This window comes from Macaca nemestrina, chromosome 17 (assembly GCF_043159975.1).
Source record: "Macaca nemestrina isolate mMacNem1 chromosome 17, mMacNem.hap1, whole genome shotgun sequence".
Classification (NCBI taxonomy): domain Eukaryota; kingdom Metazoa; phylum Chordata; class Mammalia; order Primates; family Cercopithecidae; genus Macaca; species Macaca nemestrina.
Window position 1 is genome coordinate 17,498,784 of NC_092141.1, and position 19,541 is coordinate 17,518,324.

At 53.7% G+C, this 19,541-nt stretch overlaps 1 protein-coding gene across 11 annotated transcripts in view; it reads right to left on the minus strand.

Moving 5' to 3' along the window:
• The window catches only part of LOC105491074 (folliculin), a 34,180-nt gene extending 14,804 nt beyond the window's left edge, over window positions 1-19,376 (minus strand). For 2 of the 11 annotated variants that reach the window (XR_011615431.1, XR_011615430.1), the window contains exons 1-9: window positions 18,927-19,155; window positions 15,071-15,184; window positions 14,130-14,220; window positions 10,337-10,609; window positions 8,600-8,746; window positions 6,048-6,269; window positions 4,627-4,787; window positions 3,654-3,745; window positions 1,222-1,412 (exon numbers count right to left, since the gene is read on the minus strand). Coding sequence is in view for 9 of the 11 variants with exons in the window: in XM_011757213.3 (XP_011755515.2) it covers window positions 1,222-1,412; window positions 3,654-3,745; window positions 4,627-4,787; window positions 6,048-6,269; window positions 8,600-8,746; window positions 10,337-10,585 (1,062 nt within the window). In the remaining 2 variants the exon portion in view is untranslated. Of the gene's footprint in view, window positions 1-1,221; window positions 1,413-3,653; window positions 3,746-4,626; window positions 4,788-6,047; window positions 6,270-8,599; window positions 8,747-9,681; window positions 10,286-10,336; window positions 10,610-14,129; window positions 14,221-15,070; window positions 17,756-18,459; window positions 18,662-18,926 lie in introns of those variants that run through there. The other 9 variants (XM_011757213.3, XM_011757214.3, XM_011757211.3 and 6 more) reach the window with 9 other exon arrangements.
• Between the last annotated feature and the right edge of the window lie 165 nt (window positions 19,377-19,541).

Genomic DNA, 19,541 nt, shown 5'->3' on the forward strand with positions numbered 1-19,541 from the left:
CCCCATTATTAACTTCCGTGACACTGACACCTTAGGAAAGTCCAGCCTGCTGTCTCATGGCTTCTAAGAAGACAAACACAGCTTTGAAACACAGTGTAAGAGAGAGATCACAATACCACGTTTCACCAAACCCCAACAGCCTCAACGCAGTCCCACCTCCAGAGGAATTCCAGACCCCTTCCAACCTTCATCGACATAAGCAATGGACAAGGAAGGTTTCAGCCGAATGCAGGATTTTGATGGAATGAGTGTTTTCATCCAGAAGCCCCAAGGACATCTGCCATGAAATCAGTCTCACTCCATTTTCCAAAACAAGTAACTCTCTTCTGATGAATCAGTGCTCATTGGAAAAACACACACAGGAGAATCTTGTAAGAAGGCAGCCTGCCCTTGTAATCCAGCAACCCGCACCCCTCTCTCCCGGCATCTGACTCGCTATACCCGGAGGCAACGCTGTTAGATTCTGTCATGTCTGGCAGGCACACATGTACATACATCACCCTAAACACACACTGCCTATTTCTTCTAATTAATCATATTCCATGGTTTGGCTGCTGTTTACTACTATGGTTTGTATGCAGGTTCTCTCTTTTTTTTTTTTTTTTGAGATGGAATCTCACTCTGTCACCCAGGCTGGAGTACAGTGGCGCAATCTCGGCTCACTGCAACCTTTGCCTCCCAGGTTCAAGTGATTCTCCTGCCTCAGCCTCCCGAGTAGCTGGGACTACAGGTGCACACCACCATGGCCAGCTAATTTTTATATTTTAGTAGAGATGGGGTTTCACTATGTTGGCCAGGCTGGTCTCGATCTCCTGACCTCGTGATCCGCCCCCCTCGGCCTCACAAAGTGCTGGGATTACAAGTGTGAGCCACCGCACCCAGCCAAGAATGACCATGACTTTCAATGGGCAGGGTCCAGGCTGCATCCAAACCAATTATGGTGCTGTTCAATGCCTTTAGGAGGTTCTTAGAGGATTAGAGGACCATGGGATGCCAACTATGTGGGCTTTTCTTTGAAGATACTTAGGTCATCATTGAAAGGTGAGCACTGATCCTAGGGCTAATACCCCCGACGCCCCGTGCCCCCAGCCACCCACCGAGGAGGCTGTCAGTCACTTCCTGCAGGGTTTTGAAGATGCAGGGTCCAGAGGCAAGGCGTGTGGGCAGGGACGGCTGGGCTCTCCTCCCGAGTTCCTGATGTGCTTTGCCCCTGCTGCCTACCTGCCTCATGTGCCGGAGGGACTTGAAGACTGGCAGCTTCCGGGGCTGCCAGCTCCCACAGCCTGAGAGAGAGGAGGACTCTGCTGGGCCCTGGGTCAGCTCCCGCCCTTCTACACCCTCCGTCAACACAGGGGCTTTCTCTTCCTCTTCAGCCTCAGAGTTGTCCCAGCTTTCTGATTCCTCTTCTAAATCTGCAAGACAGACAACACGGACAGTTACAAATACAAACAGTCTTGTCCCCTGACTTCAGCCCAAGGCACATGGTGGGCTGAGCCAGTCAGTGTAGATTCCTGGCTGCGGCCAGGTCCCATGCTCCCTGCTGCTCTGGGAGCCCTGGGGTGGGAGGGAGGGCTCAGTTGCTGTCTACTTAGCCCAGGGCACCACACATCTCTCTTAGAAGCACCTACGGAAAGACCGTCAGCTGTTCTTTGCTGGTGAGAAAACTCAAACCAGTGAGAAAAACGCCAACAGTGTGTCTACGGAGCACACCCAGTCGGCCACAGTTCTTGAGGATCTACACATTGTTTCTTTTTTTTCCACTTTTTTTTTTTGAGACGGAATCTTGCTCTGTCACCCAGGCTGGAATGCAATGGCACCATCTCGGCTCACTGCGACCTCTGCCTCCCGGGTTCAAGTGATTCTTCTGCCTCAGCCTCCTGAGTAGCTGGGACTATAGGCGCTTGCCACCACACCTAGCTAATTTTTGCATTTTTAGTAGAGACAGGATTTCACCATATCTGCCAGGCTGGTCTCGAACTCCTGACCTCATGATCCGCCTGCCTCGGCCTCCCAATCCACTTTTATTTTAGATTGAGGGCGTACGTGTGCGGCTGTTACAAGGGTATGCTGCGTGGTGCTAAAGTTTGGGCTTCTATGAATCCTGTCACCCAGACAGTGAACCACAGGAAGTAATATGCCCAGATAGTATCCGATAGAAAGTATTTCAGCCCTTGCTCCCCTCCCTACCTCCCTCCCTCCCTCCTTCTGGAGTCCCCAGTGTCTACTATTCCCATCTTCTTTGAGACACGGTCTGGCTCTGTTGCCCAGGCTGGAATGCAGTGGCACGATCGCGGCTCACTGCAGCCTCAATCTTCTGGGATCAAGTGATCCTCCCAATGAAGCCTTCCAAGTAGCTGGGACTACAGGCATGTGCCACCACGCCCAGCTACTTTTCATATTTTTTGTGGAGGCTGGACCTCCCTATGTTGCTCAGGCTGGTCTCAAACTCCTGAGCTCAAGCAATCCGCCTGTCTCGGTCTCCCAAGTGCTGGGATTCCAGGCATGCACCAGTGCCCGACTTCACTCTTCTTTATGGCTGCATCCAACATCATTTCATTTAGTCCTCTCAGCTGTTCTGACGTCAGCACTATTATCTCCATTTCACAGATGAAGAAATGAGTATTTGCCATTTCAATGAATCTTCATGGAGCCCTCACAAATGACGACATCTCCATTTCATATCACGAGACCCAAAGGGAAGGGTGCACGTGAGAAGCAGTGCCAGGATGCGAACCCAGGTCTGTCTGAGGCCCTGAGCCCGAAACCCCACACTTCGCATGCCCAGCACACCTGCGTTTCCAGCTCTCACAAAGGCTTCGACAGACCCAGCTCTTTGTGCTAAAAAGCTCACCAAGACACTGCCCTTGCCATCTGCACCTGCCTAGAAACATGACTGGCACTATAATAAATGGCTCCAGGGCCAGCCAACCCACAGGGCATGGGGGTGGATTCCCAGGCTTTGTCTTTCCTGACCAGGTTCCACTCTTGCTAAGAGTCCACTGGCAAAGCTTATTTGAGGGCACGCCTGCACTTGCCTGCAGAAACACCTCGAAATAGCTCCAGCTGTTTGGAAGGCCGGTCATTTGCAAGCAGAAGCATGGGAAGCATTATTAATGACTCACGGTGTGCAACAATGGTCGTAACCACAGATCTGTTGCACCAAGATCAAATCATCCCTCATGGAAAGCTTGGCCAAGACTGGCCCAGTGCTTCTGGGCTGGCGACACAGTGCCAGGATCCCCAGACACAGGACCCAGAGCCCCAGATCAGGAATCTGGGGAAGCCCAGGCACCTGGGAGGTCAGGGAACCACTGCCCTTGATGGAAAACTTGGGTCCAACCAGGCCAAGCACTTGGCTATCACAAAATCGGGACGAGAAGCCTTCAATCAGTCAGTTCTCTCTAGGGACAGCCCACCTGTGAATTTTCCCCACCTAGCTGAGGAACAGATTCTTTCACACAGCGGTCAAAGCAAATGAGACAGGAAATCACAACCATCACACCGAGATCAGAGGGTGAGCTCCCCGAAGGCTCCTCCTGGGCTGATTCAGAGCCGCATTTCCCTCCCTCAGCTCTTCCTGCCAGGAGAGCAGAGAGCTGGTACCGCCCCACGGCCATCTGGGCCAAGGCCCCGGCAACAGCACCCCGCCTCACCAGCGAGCTTCTCCATCTGGACCAAGGTGTCCTCGGTCGGAGCACCTTCCAGGAGCTTCTCGGTCAGCCGGCTGCCACACGCCTTCAGGAGCCTGAAGAACACAGCGCCAGCTATGAGCCTTCTCGCCAAAGGACAAAGCAAACCTGACGCTCACCCAGCTCCTGATCCTACCAGTTTAAGGAAAACATGGGTATAAAAGAACACCACCAGGGCACAAGCAGCCAGATCCCGCATGCAGGCAGTTCCATAAGCCAATGACTAAGGTCCTTCAAAAGACAGATGGGAGGAACCTGGACAGGAGGGGATGCAAGGGGGAGCTGTTCTAAACCAGAGAGACTTGGGGTACTGCTCCGATGCCAGCGCAGTCACTTGTGAGACAAAAGGGAAACTGCACAAGGGCCTGCAGCCTGGAGAACACTCAGGAGTCTGTCCATTTTGTTGGACATGATCACGGTATTATGATCATATTTATGGCTGGAACGATACAACTCAGATTTGCTTTAAAAAAAAAAAAATGGGCCGGGCGCGGTGGCTCACGCCTGTAATCTCAGCACTCTGGAAGGCTGAGGCGGGTGGATCACATGAGATCAGGAGTTTGCAACCAGCCTGGCCAACATGGTGAAACCCCGTCTCTACCAAAAATAGAAAAATTGGCTGGATGTGGTGGCAGTCGCCTGTAGTCCCACCTACTTGGGAGCTGAGGCAGGAGAATAACTTGAACCCAAGAAGAAGCGAGTTCCACCTCAGTAACTTTTCTGCACACTCAGGGGAAGAGGCCCAGAGAACAAGGACTCTCGGCCCAGATCTGTGCTCACTGACAAGTGCCCACAGGCCAGTGCTCCTCGCAGAGGCAGCAAGAAAACTCGGCTAAGCACTGTTCTCCCAAATCTGTGGCAGAACAGATACAAGCCAACCAATGTATCGTGACTGCTCTACACTAACGGATATGCCAAAAGCGGAGGCGCCCGTTACCAGGCAAAGGAGGTGTGCAGGCACGCCCACAAGTTGTCATCACTTGTCAGCGATGTCAGCGAGCGGGCGGCATTGCCGTTCCTCTGGTGTAGGAATGGCGTGAAGGCTGTGTTCATCCTCTGAGCACGCTGTGGGCATCCAAACTGCTCTGCCTCAAACACCTGAAATGCAAAGGGAAGGGACGGCCTCTTTTAGCCAAAGCTGCCGGCAGCCCGGACCCCCATTCATTCACAGCCACCTCCAGGACCTGACTCCTGGAGGCTCAGTCCCACTGCACTCTCTCCGTGCAGAGTATACACGGTGCCACCAGTCCAATCGTTCCCAACAGCATAGCTCCGCCCCCGGCTAGATCAGGAGCCACCTGAGCACAGGAATCAGTTGAGCTTCTCCTGTCCCCTTCCTAATGAGCGACCCAAGGCACCCGGGGGGATTCTCGTGAGTGGCCATCTGCGCTGCTCCCCACCTGTCTCCGCCTCCCCTTCTGGGTACACTATTTGGCTAACGCACACGTGACTGGCTCTGGCCAACAAGCTGAGAGAAACAAGGCTCCTAGCACCGTCCATGCTTCTGGAGGGCAGAAGGAGCAACATTTTTTCTTTTTCTTTCTTTTTTTTTTTTTGAGATGGAGTCTCACTCTGTCACCCAGGCTGGAGTGCAGTGGTGCGATCTCAGCTCACTGCAACCTCCACCTCTCGGGTTCAAGCGTTTCTCCTGCCTCAGCCTCCCAAGTAGCTGGGATTACAGCCATGTGCCACCATGTCCGGCTAATTTTGTATTTTTAGAAGAGAGGGGTTTCTCCATGTTGGTCAAGCTGGTCTCAAACTCCCGACCTCAGGTGATCTGCCCACCTCAGCCTCCCAAAGTGCTGGGATTACAGGCGTAAGCCACCGCACCCAGCCTAGGGGCGACATTTTCATACAGCTACCACTCTGCCTGTCAGGACAATCACAGGAAGCAGAGCCCCGCTCTCCTGGAAAGCACACAGCATGAGCAAGAAACAGGCCCTGTGGCTTGAAGGTGCTGAGATCCGGAGGCTGTTTGTTACCAGAGCATGACCTGGCCTGGCCTGAGCCGCAGCTCCACAGCTCCACCGAGCCTACGTTCGGTGGTGCAACTCAATGGGATTAATAGACATCCCTGAGACAAAGGCCAGAGGAAACAAAGATACCAGAGGTCTGACTGCAGCAAAGAAACCAGAGCTCAGCTAGAACCAGGACAGCGGGGGCAGGAGAGACCAGTAAAGCAGGCAGGATGGCCTGGGAGGCTCCTCACCACGACCTCCAGCCCTGAAGCCGAGAGACTACAATTCACACAGTGCAGAGAGGAAGACGCCACCCGGGCTCCAGGTTTTAACCTCAGCACAGAGCGACTCCTGCAGTGCAGGGGCCCCTGCCACCCTGGCATCTCGCCTCTGCATTCACCTTGAGCGCCTTGCCCTGGAGCTCATCGATGATTCCCCGGACCTTCCCCAGCAGGAAGGGCCAGGAGTTGATGAGGTAGATCCGGTCCATCATGATGGTGATGATGCTGTACCAGCGCTGGAAGCCCCTGGCCAGGCTGTCCTTGATGAAGAAGGTGTGGCTGAACACAAAGCCGTGCTGCTCATCTCCGAAGAAGATGGGGCCTTCGCGGCCAGGGCAGACCTGGAGGGACACCAGCGACTCAGATAGCCCTTTCCTCACTTAGTTGTACCAAATCAAAGCCTCTTCTTCAGACTTTTCAGTCAGCTGGCACAAATCAGCCAGCGTTAATAACAGGGGAGAGTGGCACGGTGGGGACCATGAGAGCTAAAGACTGTCCTCTTCTGCTCCTGTGGTCAGGCTGCCAACACCACTTGTCATCGTGGACTACAAGGGCCAGCAACAAGGTTCACTGCTTTTTTTCCACCTTGAGCCATAAATAACTCCCATGCATATGTCACACCTCTCCCAGACTCAAATGTACCAGCTTACTCACCCGGAGCATGCAGAAGAACCAGCAGGTCAAAGCAGCCACTGCACTCTCCCTGCACTGAAATCTGCACATTTTATTCTTTTTTTTGGCGGGGAGGGAGGCAGTATGGAGTCTCGCTTGTCGCCCAGGCTGGAGTGCAGTGACGTGATCTCGGCCCATTGCAACCTCCGTCTCCTGGGTTCAAGTAATTCTCCTGCCTCAGCTTCAAGAGTAGCTGAGATTCCAAGTGTGTGCCACCACGCCTGGCTAATTTTTTTGTATTTTTATGAGACAGGGGGTTTCACCATGTTGGCCAGGCTGGTCTTGAACTCCTGACCTCAGGTGATCTGCCCACCTCAGCCTCCCAAAGTACTGGGATTACAGGAGTGGGCCACCACGCCCGGCCCCACATACTTTCTTCTTCTAAGAGGACTTCGGTCCCTCCTCACAACATACTTACTCTTCCTTAACACACAATTCTAAGACATGCTGAGCTGCCTGCTAGCAGACCAGAGGTAGCAAATTAAAAGGAGAAGACAGCTGAGGGCAGGCACACAGCCACACTGAATGAGAACAGCAAGGGAGCTCGGTGTGTCTGACTGGGTGGAAACCGATAACAAGGAAGTTTAGTAACTGAACGACAAATTCTTTTTTTTTTTTGAGATGGAATTTCGCTCTGTTGCCCAGGCTGCAGTGCAGTGGCGCAATCTCGGCTCACTGCAAGCTCCACGTCCTGGGTTCACACCATTCTCCTGCCTCAGTCTTCAGAGTAGCTGGGACTACAGGTGCCTGCCACCACGCCCAGCTGATTTTTTGTATTTTTAGTAGAGACGGGGTTTCACCATGTTAGCCAGGATGGTCTTGATCTCCTGACCTTGTGATCTGCCCGCCTCGGCCTCCCAAAGTGCTGAGGTTACAGGAGTGAGCCACCACACCCGGCCGACGAATTCTTTGTAACAGACAAAGACCTAAGAGCTAAGGGTCAAGAGCAACAGCAGCAGCGACGTAATTTAGGAACAAATCATCCACACCTCAGCAGGCTGAGAGCAGCAGGGGACCATCACCGAGACTTGGAATGAGGACTGAGATAATAAAAAAAAGGTGATGTTGATGCAATGAACCACCTAACCAAAAATGCTTCCTATCTTAGGAATACATCCATCAAGAATGGACACACAGGGCTGGGCGTGGCGGCTCACACCTGTAATCCCAGTGCTTTGGGAGGATGAGCCAGAGGATTGCTTGAGTTTGAGACCAAACTGGGCAACATAGTGGGACCTCATCTCTACAAAAAAATTTTTAAAAGGCTGGGCACAGTGGCTCCCATCTGTAATCCCAGCATTTTGGGAGGCCGAGGCAGGCGAATCACAAGGTCAGGAGTTCGAGACCAGCTTGGCCAATACGGTGAAACCTCATCTCTACTAAAAATACAAAAAATTAGCCGGGCATGGTGGCGCACGCCTGTAGTCCCAGCTATTCAGGAGGCTGAGGCAGAAGAAGCACTTGAACCTGGAGTGGAGGTTGCAGTGAGATTGCACCACTGCACTCCAGCCTGGGCGACAGAGTGAGACTCTGTCTTAACAGAAACAACAAAAAATCCCCAGCTGAGCATGGTGGCACACACCAGTGGTCCCAGCCACCTGGGAGGCTGAGGCTGGAGGATCGCTTGAGCCCAGGAGTTTGAGGTTGCAGTGAACCAGGACGGCGCCACTGCACTCCAGCCTGGACGACAGGGCGAGACCCTGCCACAAAAGAAGGAAAAAAGAAAACACTAATAATAAAAGGACAAATAATAAAAGTTTGGTGCTTAAAGTGCAAAAGCTAGCACCCATTCAGAAAACGCTCGGCAAGTCCAACATGACTTCTTCTGCAATTTTGGACAACGGAGGCATCCTGTACCCTGTGCTGTGCTGATCTGCGGGTCTGCCCTTAGAGAGGACCAGTGCCTGCCTCCCTGTGCAGTGCTGACTCCGAGCCCATCCAGAGCACCTGGAAGCATGTGGGCTCCCACAGAGACAGGTTCTGTGATCGCGAGGCTCACCTCACAGCTCAGGCTCCGGACACAGGCCTGGCGGACGATGCTGAAGAGCTGGGGGTGGCTGGGGTGCTGGTGGCTGACGTATTTAATGGAGGTCTCTTTATCGTGGCTGATATACCCCGGGTGCCCTGCAGCAAGTGACCGGCAGCCCTGTCCATGAAAAGGAAAAGTAAATCTGTTAGTTGGAAAGCAGGGCAACAAACTCTTAGGTTTATGCAAATCTGAGCTTGGAAAACTCAAGCTATTTTTGTATAAAAATAATTGGCTTCCAGATTTATACTTATCTGAAGATTTAAATGTTTCCTAAAGAGGAAAACAGAACCCAGAGATCACAGAGATTGCCAGAGGCTGTTCCCAACAGATACTTGCTGAGCGCTTACGAAGCAGACAACATGAAAAGGGCCCTGCATGCTCCATCTCATTCAATCCCAAGTGCCACCCTCTGAGATAACATCTGTGAGAAGCCCCATTCTACAGAAGACAAAACTGAGGCTGAGGTGAGAAGCAGCTGGCCGGAGGGTGAGGGGCTCTGTGGTGGTAGCATTACCCACTGCCCCGCAGCCTCTGTCATTGGCTCTGAAATAACACCTGGAAGGGGCCTCAGCACAGGCGAGAGGCCTAATAAAGAACAGGCCGGGCACCAAGCTCCAGGATGTTGGTGTGGCAGCTCACCCCGGCAGCCCCACTGCCTCGCTGCCCCGCTGCAGCCACCGTCACTCCGGTGCTGAGGCTGCACGCCCTGGAGCTGCCCCGACCCCAAGACTGCGTGGCAGTGCATCAGGCAAGCCCCTCCCCACAATGTCACAGGATTCCTCCAAGGGCAACCCCAACACCAGCTCAAGGACGCCCCAGCGGCCTGGCAGTGCCCTCCTTCCCCGGTCTGAGGTGCTCCCCACCCCCCATTCCTCACAGGCGTTTCCAGCAATGGACGCAGCTCTCACACGTCCTCTGCTTCTGCAGCGGAACCAAAAGAACAAGCTTGGGTTCCTGTTTGCACTGCAGTGACAGGTCCGACAGTCAGCCCTGATTTCGGGCCCTGACCCAGGTCCTCCACACAAACAAGTGGCCCACGGGGGAAAACTCACACTCATTCCCAAGAGATCGAGAGCTGATGGAGTGACCCGCCAAGAACACTGGGGGTCCTGGGAGCAGGAAACTCCGCTGGGAGCAGGAAACTCCGCTGGGAACAGGGGTCTTTGGGGACCTGCCTCCAGGACAGGCTGGAGTTTGTGAATACAAACATGAAGGCCATGGCAGGGAGGCAGAGTGGGTTAAAGAAGTTAACACAGGCGGGGCATGATGGTTCACGCCTGTAATCCCAGCACTTTGGGAGGCCAAGGCAAGTGGATCACCTGAGGTCAGGAGTTCAAGACCAGCCTGCCCAATATGGTGAAACCCCATCTCTACTAAAAACACAAAATTAGCCGGGCGTGGTGGCAGCCACGTGTAATCCCAGGACTCAGGAGGTTGAGGCAGGAGAATCGCTTGAACCTGGGAGGCGGAGGTTGCAGTGAGCCATGATCATACCATGGCACTCCAGCATGGGCAACAAGAGCAAAACTCTGTCTCAAAAACAAACAAACAAACAAAAGCTACAGTCAGGACAAGCAGAAGGAACTGAAGGGCCCCTGAGAAGCAGTCTGTGTCACCCTGGGAGGCTCCATCCACTGCTCTCAGGTCCTCCCGTCCATCCCACACCTACTGCAGGGATCGCAAAACAAAGACCCCAAAGACACTTGCCTCGCACATGTCCGACTTTTTGGGCCCTGGGCTGCTGGACTCAACGCTGGCCCCCTCTGCGGGGCTGTGTGCACGCATCCGACTGCTCATCTGAATGCCGCCTTCCTCTTCCTCCGCCTGCTCGCCCTGGCCAGGACTGTCCTCATTCCCAGCCCCTTGGGGAAGTGGGGCGTGCAGGACCTCCGTGCAGAAGAGAGTGCGGGGGCCGTGGAGCTCACAGAAGTGGCAGAGAGCCACGATGGCATTCATGGTGCCTTGGATACTGCGAGAGGCCTGCGGAGGACAAGGGACATGTCAGCTCACCAATGCCTATTCACCCCATGAAACCTCCCCAGCCCCTCTGGAGCACAGGGAGCACCTGGGTGCCATGGTTGCCTGCCCAGGAGAGGCCACCCGCCAGTTCCCCATCCCCTTGCTTTGCCCCAGTGCTGCACTGGATGCAGGAGAGAGGAGAGGAACAGAGACAGGATCTTCCCACCGGAGTCACAGGAAACGGGAGGGGACGATGTGGACCAGTGATAGCACAGCTGGAGTTGTGACAGAGCCAGAGTCGAAAAGCCAATGGCACAGGGAAGGAATGTCCTCGAGTGACATGAACTGCAGCCAAACATGGCAAACCCCGTGGGAACAAACAGATAAAAGGCCACGGGGAGAGGGTCCTCCACCCAATACATATCTGCTGGGCACCTGCTCCGTGTGAGGCGAGGCACTAGGTGACACAATGCTTCCCTCCGCAGCTTACCTCCTGCAGGGGGTGGGGGGCGGACACAGGAAAACTGCTTCCCGCGAGAGGCCCGCGTGGGAAATGACCAGAGGAGCCTGGAAGGACTGGCTTACGGGCCAAGCAAGAGATGAAGGGCAGGGTGGGTGCTGTACTGCCGGAGGGGCGTGTAGGGTCCGGTGTTTGGAGAGGAGCAGCAGACAGGGTGGAGGCTTTAGGAAGCAGATCTTACAGCTCCTCCAGGCCACCAAAAGACCCTGGATATGTTATCAGAGACTGGGGAGGCTTTGGGGGTTCTGATGAGACATGAGAGAATGTGAATTTCACTTGAAAATGTTCAGTCATGCCCATGTGCAGAAAAGATGGCGGGGGCCAGGGTGGAGGTGGGGAACAAGCTGAGGCACCCTGCTGACTGATCTGAACAGGAAGGGACAGTGGCCCGGGCCAGGGTGGCAGATGGTGAAGCGGCACAGTGCGGGTGGGGGTGCAGAGTGCAGAGGAGGAGTGAGCAGGGGAGGAAAGGAGGCTCAGTGAGTGCCTGCGAAGCCTTCACGGGGACGGGCCACTGCAGCAGAGCCAAGCGCTGCGGTCAGGGATGGCACATGGGACCTCTGTGGAGTACAGCCCTTGCAGGCTCAGAGGTGGAGAAGGGAGGACAGCTAGCCAAGGTGACCAAGCTCAGGCAGTGAGGCCAGAAGGGAGCTCCAGGGTCACCCCAGTGACCAGGTGAACAAACTACTTTAGCAAGGTGGAACTGGAATGTCACATGGCCTTAAAAAGGAAGGAAACCCTGCCAGAGCTATGGCACGGCTGAACCTGGAGGACATTACGCCAAGTGATCTACATTGGTCACAAACAGATAAACACTGTAGGATTCCACTTAAATATGAGGTACCTAGAGCCCTCAAAGCCACAGAGACAGAGAGCGGAATGGCGGCTGCCAGGGGCGGAGAGGGAAGAGCAGGGCACAGTTCTAGAGATGGAAGGTGGCGATGGCTGCACAGCACTGTGAACATACTTCATGCCACGGCACTGCACGCCCAACGGTGGTTCAAATGGCGCATTTTAGGTCATGTATTATTTCACCACAATCTTTTAAAAAGGGGGAATGGTAACCTGCAGAACAATGATGAGGTCAAAGGTGACCTTAACACAGTTTCCGTGGAGAAAAAGCTCACAGGAGTGGGTAGAAAGAGCCCTTTGGAGAGTTTCTGTGGCAGAGCCAGCAATGGGACACCTGGTGCAGACATGGAGTCAAGGGAAGCCCCAAGCTTGGCCACAGTATGGCTGGGATGCTGGCGGAGCCATGCAAAGGCCAAGGGCAGCTACAGGCACAAAGTCTGAGGGACACCACGCACACACTGCAGAGGGCTGGCCGCGGCGGCATCCATATACCTTCCTAACGGATGCAGGAAAGCCAGAGAAGGCTTTACAATGGGGGTGTGTCATGGGGTTCTGACAGGCAGAGAAGTTTGGGAAACGAGACCGCAGAAGCAAAGGTGCACAGTGGGGACAGCCACAACATGTGACACAGCCTGACACATGCAGCCAGACCCACACTGTCCATATGGTGGTCACAGCCATGTGTGACAACTTAAATTTAAAATGTAAATTAGCTAGGAGAGGCCGGCACAGTGGCTCACGCCTGTAATCCCAGCACTTTGGGAGGCCAAGGTGGGTGGATCACTTGAGGTCAGGAGTTTGAGACCAGCCTGGCCGAAGCGGTGAAACCCTGTCTCTACTAAGAATACAAAAATTAGCCAGGCGTGGTGGTGTGCACTGGTAGTCCCAGCTACTCAGGAGGCTGAGGCATGAGAGTCACTTGAACCCAGGAGGCAAGGTTGCAGTGAGCTGAGATCGCATCACTGAACTGGAGCCTGGGCAACAAACTGAGACTCGGTCTCAAAAAAAACCCCCAAAACAACAAAAACAAAACAAATTAAAACAAAAAACTTAGCTGGGCGTGTTGGCAGGCACCTATAAACCCAGCTACTTGGGAGGCTGAGGGAGGAGAATTGCTTGAACCTGGGAGGTGGAGGTTGCAGTGAGCCAAGATCACATCACTGCACTCCAGGCTTTATGACAGAGCGAGACTCCGTCTCAAAAAAAAAAAAAAAATGTAGCCTGGGGTGGAGGCGCACGCTTGTAGTCCCAACTACTCGGGAGGCCAAGGCAGGAGAATCGCTTGAACCTGGGAAGTGGAGGCTGCAGTGAGCTGAGATTGTACTACTACACTCCAGTCTGGGCAACAGAGTGAATGAGACTTCATCTCAAAAAAATTAAATAAAAAGCCGGGTGTGGTTGTTCATGCCTGTAATCCCACACTTTGGGAGGCCGAGGTGGGCAGATCACTTGAGGTCAGGAGTTCGAGACCAGCCTGGCCAACATGGCAAAACCCCATTTCTACTAAAAGTACAAAAAAATTAGCCAGGCATGGTGGCGCACACCTGTAGTCCCAGCTACTCAAGAGGCTGAGGCAGGTGAATTGCTTGAACCCAGGGGGTGAAGGTTGCAGTGAGACAAGACTGTGCAACTGTACTCCAGCCTGGACAACAGCGAGACTCCATCTCAAAAAAAATAAATAAATAAAATAAAATAAATAAATACATTAATAGGACAAAAGTTCAGCCCTTCTGTCTCACTGGCCATGTCCTGAGTGTTTGCTAGGCACACGCAACACATGTCACCCCTCTGAACAGCCCAGGTCACAGAATATTTCTGCCTTCACAGAAAGCCCCATTGGTCAGTCAGACTTGCTTGGGATGATGAAGAATCATGTAAGTTTCTGAATGTTTGACTGAGTAGTGGACACTGGCCAGGACTCAAAGCCTCTTCTCTTCTGGGGAGCCCCCACCCCCATTACGGATCCAAAAGTCAGATGTTCTGTCTTCACTCCTGACAGGCAGGCTGTGGACACAAACAAGACATGGCCTGCCAAAACTGCTAACTCTAGGAAGAAGCGAAGTCAGAATGTGCACAGTGTGGGGGGCGGGGGGGCCGCCATCAGCCTCCCTGCCAGTGGCCCATGCCTGGAACTGTTTCTCCAGCGTGCCCATGAATGCTGCCACCCACCTGACGTTTCTGCAGTTGGCTGCTCAGCTGGCACGAGCTGCTCCAGCACCTGTCCTCCTCCCTGAGATACAGCTGAGCACGAGTGGTCACACTGGGAACGGCAGAGGCAGACAGAAAACAGACATTTGAAGAGAACCTTAGCTGGGCTGGCAGTGAGGCAGGTGTGGGAGTCAGAGATAGAGACCCTGAGTATGGCTGGCAGGGAACGCAGGGCTGGTGCTCTGTAGGTGCACTCTGAGAGGGAGGCAGGCAGGCAGCGGGAGAGGAGACGTACAGCATTTAACAGACAGCAGAACTTCTAGCTGGAACGCCCTGAGGACTCAGCAAAGATGCAGGCTGCAGGACAGGAGAGGGCAGGGCTGGGGACAAAGGTCAGGAATGCTCCACACACCTTCACCTGGCTCACTCCTCACCACTCGGCCTCCACTTGCAGGTCCCCTGCTCAGAGGACCCCCTGCCAGCCCACCAGAAGAGTTCCCCTCTACCCCTCCATCCTCCCCGGCCCTGCTTTGAGTCGTAGTGCTCCTCATCGCAGAACTGCGCCTCCAAAGTGCCTTCCTGACACACAGGAGGCACCAAATTCATGTGTTAAATGAGAGGACTGAGAAGTTGCCCTCGGAAAGATGAGAGCTGTTGCCAAGAAAGGGACAGAATCTAGAGGCGGCAGAGGTTCAGGAGCCACAGCTGTGGGGTAGGCCGGAGCCCGAGTCTAGTGGCACAGGAACCAAACAGACGGAGTTTCAATAAATGGGGCAACCACTGATGGAATAAGGGGTAGCAGGACCCAAAGGAAAGGTAAAGGCATTAAATCCCGAAAAAGGAGGCCACGCCTTCCTCTGAGAGGCATCAGGGAAGAGAAACAAGGTTCCTTCTAGCAAGACATGCACAGAACAGCAAGCCTGGGCCAAGTCTCAGCCCACCTGCAGAGCACCCACACTAACCTGACATTCAGCAGAATCACACTTCCACCGTCCACACCAGACCAGCACACACGAGCCTGCAGCCAAATGGGTCAGGCATGGTGGCGGCAGACATCCTTGAAGACCTGGCGTTTTCTAGGTAAGAGAAAAAAAAAAAAGAGCTAATTCTAAGATTAGAGGCCTTCGTAGCATGAAAAATAATGGGAGTAGTTTACAGCCAGTCTCAAGTAAGTATATCTCCCATGAGGATGTAGACACTCCCCAGGGTTCTGAATGGCTTAGCAGGCCTCTCATCTTCTGAGCAGGAGCTGATATTTTAGATGACTCTTGCACCTCTGAAGCACTCTAACCCAGTATTTGATCAAGGATCTCTGTATTTATTTTTTCAGAGATAGGGTCTTGAGGCCAGCTCAGTGGCTCATGCTTGTAATCCCAATACTTTGGGAGGCCAAGGCAGGAGGATTGCTTCAGCCCATGAGTTCGAGATCAGCCTGGGTAACAAAGTGAGACCCTGTCTCTGCAAAAAAAATTTTTTAAAAATTAGCCGGGCCGGGCGCGGTGGCTCACGCCTGTAATCCCAGCACTTTGAGAGGCCCAGGCAGGCGGATCACGAGGTCAGGAGATCAAGACCATCCTGGCTAACACAGTGAAACCCCGTCTCTACTAAAAATACAAAACAAAATCATCCAGGCATGGTGGCAGGCACCTGTAGTCCCAGCCACTCGGGAGGTTGAGGCAGGAGAGTGGCGTGAATCCGGGAGGCAGAGCTTGCAGTGAGCCAAGATCATGCCACTGCACTCCAGCCTGGGCGACAGAGCGAGACTCCACCTCAAAAAAAAAAAATTAGCCGGGCATGCCTCTAGTCCAAGCTACTTGGGGGACTAAGTTGGGAGGGTCACTTGAGCCTGGGAGGTCAAGGCTGCAGTGAGCCGTGACTTTATCACTCCAGCCTGGATGACCGAGCAAGTCCCCATCTTTCTTTTTTTTCCCTTTTTTAAGACCAAGTTTCACTCTTGTCGCCCAGGCTGGAGTGCAATGGCGCAATCTCAGCTCATTGCAACCTCTGCCTCCTGGGTTTAAGTGATTCTCCTGTCTCAGTCTCCCGAGTAGCTGGGATTACAGGTGCCTGCCACCATGCCTAGCTAATTTTGTATTTTAGTAGAGACAGGGTTTCACCATGTTGGCCAGGCTGGTCTCAAACTCCCGACTTCAGGTGATCCACCCACCTTGGCCTTCCTAAGTGCTAGGATTATAGGCGTGAGCCATTGCACCCAGCCAAGTCCCCATCTTTCTTACTCTTGGTTATAAGGGTGTGCTCTGGCAGCATCTATATCATACCAACTTACCTTTCAGGCCATAGGCCTGGCAGTTTCCTTCTCAAGCAGGAGAGGGAAACCAGAGGCAATGTTGACAAGCCACTTCCCAGCATTCAGCACCAACATGGGCTATTCTTTTTTATTTTTTATTTTTGTGGCAGGGTCTCATTCTGTTGCCTAGGCTACAGTGCAGTGCTGTAATCTCGGATCACTGCCACCTACGTCTCCCAGGTTCAAGCGATTCTCCTGCCTCAGCTTCCCGAGTAGCTGGAATTAGAGCCACGCGCCACCAGGCCCAGCCGATTTTTGTATTTTTAGTAGAGATGGGGTTTCGCCATGTTGGCCAGGCTGGTCTTGAACTCCTGACCTCAGGTAATTCTCCCGCCTCAGCCTCCCAAAGTGCTGGGATTACAGGCGTGAGCCACGATGTCAGGTCAAAACATAGGCTACTCTTACTCGTTTTTCCTTTTAATGAAAAGCACTCGCTAGGCTCGGTGGTTTAAGCCTGTAATCCAAGCACTTTGGGAGGCCAATGGGGGGATCACCTGAGGTCAGGAGTTCGTGACCAGCCAGGTCAACATGGTGAAACCCTGTATCTACTAAAAATACAAAAATTGCCGGGTGCGGTGGCTCATGCTTGTAAACCCAGCATTTTGGGAGGCCAAGGCAGGCAGACCATGAGGTCAGGAGTTCGAGACCAGCCTGGCCAACATGCTGAAACCCCATCTCTACTAGAAATACAGAAATTTGCCAGGCATGGTGGTGGGTGCCTGTAATCCCAGCTACTTGGGAGGCTGAGGTAGGAGAACTGCTTGAACCTGGGAGACAGAGGTTGTAGTGAGCCAAGATCGCACCACTGCACTCCAGCCTGGGCAACAAGAGCAAAACTCCATTTCAAAAAATACAAAATACAAAATATAAAAATTAGCCAGGCCTTGTGGCGCATGCCTATAGTGCCAGTTACTCAGGAGGCTGAGGCAGGAGAATCGCTTGAACTTGGAAGCAGAGGTGGCAGTGAGCCGAGATCGCACCACCGCACTCCAGCCTGCGTGACAGAGTGAGATTCTGTCTCAAAAAAAAAAAAAGAAAAAGAAAAAAGCACTTGTCAGACAAGAGCTCCGACTCTGACTCCATGGATCACGCACGCCAGAGACCCAGGCAGCCCCTGAAAGAGAGGGAGATGCCCTAGAGAACATTTAGCTTTGCGGTCACTGGGGCCTGCCCTCACCAGCCAGGTGACACCAAATGTTACTAGACCTCTCTGAATACCACCCAAGAGCTGAGAAACAGACGCCTCTCAAGATTTGCATTACACATGGAATCAGAATTCTGGGCAGCGTGAGGTCATTCTTTACTCACTGGTCAATCCCAATCTCTAGGAGGTGTTTGCTTAAGAAAACAAACTGATTTGAATATGTCTCACGAGTCTGTTTCCAGCAAGCTTTCCAGAACCCACAGGGGAAGCCGAAATCCCCTGGGTGACAGTCTCTTCATCATCACACCCAAAGACAGTATTCAAATTCCCTGATGTGGTAGAGTGTCTGTCCATGTCCTCCTCCCACAATAGCTGAGTCCCAGACCTGAACAGTGACCTCACCACCACCCGTGGTGCGCCCTGACCCTGGCCCATTTCACCCCTACTTCCTATGCTCTTCTCATAGCACCGCGGAGAATTAGAGGCCACTAAGTAAGGGCACTGTAGATAAACAAGGCACTATAACGGATCTTAACCAGCAGTGGACACACAGCTTCTAAAACTAGTCTCCCACTGGGGAGCCTCATTAAGTCAGCAGCTGGGATCCCAACAAGCCCAGGGTGAAAAGTTCTGCAGGGGATGACTGCCAGCTCAGACCCACTCTCACTGTGGCTCTATTTCCACCGTTTCCCTGGATTTCCATTCACAGAGCTCCCTGACATAGGACACTAGAAGGGCAAACACAGTGTCACCTGCCACTATTACTCAATTACTTGATGACCACGGTGATAATCTGGCACTAAACTGGTTGTGGCCAAAGCCTGGAGAGCCAGAACCTACTTCCAGCAAGTTCCTCCTTGCCCTGCGTCCCCATTTGAAGAGACTGCTGCTAACCACACCTTGGACGTCAATCCACAAGCCAATCCATTCTTTCCAGGTGACAAGGACGCATCTGACAGTACTCTCCACTGGAGAGAAGCGCGGTCTTCCACCCTCCCTGGAGGACACGGTGCTACCCTATTAGCTCATCAGAGGACCCTCCTGAACGCCAAACAGAGAAGAGGAAATCACACACCCTCTCCTCCAGAACGAAGACAAAACCTGGGAGAAGGAAAGGGAAACAGTCCCGTTTCATGGCAAGATCAAATGAGACTAAATCAACGACCCTAACCCGGGGTTTGAACCCAGGTCACAGTCCTCATCCCCAGAAACTTGGTTAATGGGCGTGCCCCCAACCTATCTTCAAATCTCAGGGTCTCGGCGACGCCCTGGACTCTGGCCCTAAACCCTCCCCCATTACTGGTCCACCTGGGACCAACGCAAACTCGGACATGCCCCTCCGCCAAACCCTCAGACCCCCGCCGACCTGCTCCCCGAATCGAGGCCCGCGGGACACCTGGACTCGGCAGCCGGGGTCCCGCTCCGGGTCTCAGCCCCGCCCCTGACTGCGCTGGGTAGGTGGTCGCTGCGGGTCCCAGACAGGCGGGATCACACACAGAGCCCCCGAGCCCACGGCCGGAACGTCAGCCGGGGTGGCGAGGCTCTCAAGCCCCGGTTCGGGCTCTCGGGGAGCTGGCAGAACCAAGAGTTACCACACTCACTCGCGGCCCCACATCCCCGCCGAGACCCTGGCGCGTGACTCTCTGGGCCGTAACACCACCCAGCTCTGCGGTGGGGGTGCAGGCGCCGTCCGAGCGCGTCCTGCACCGCGGGGAGAGCCGAGCCTCGCCAGCTCCCGCAAGCCCAGGAACACAGTCCGAGTACCGCAACTCCGAGGTCTGACGGGGAAGCAGGGGCCGCTGCCCGACAACTACCCTTTTCCGCCGCCTCTATTCCGGTGCCCCCCTCGGGGAAGTTCCCAATGGTTCAGACCGCACCGGCTGGGGATGCTGGGGGAAACCATTTCATTAAGCGCGGGAGTATGCTGAAACTTAAAAAGCATTTCGAAAAGAGATTTGAGGGTAAATATAATCAACGTAAG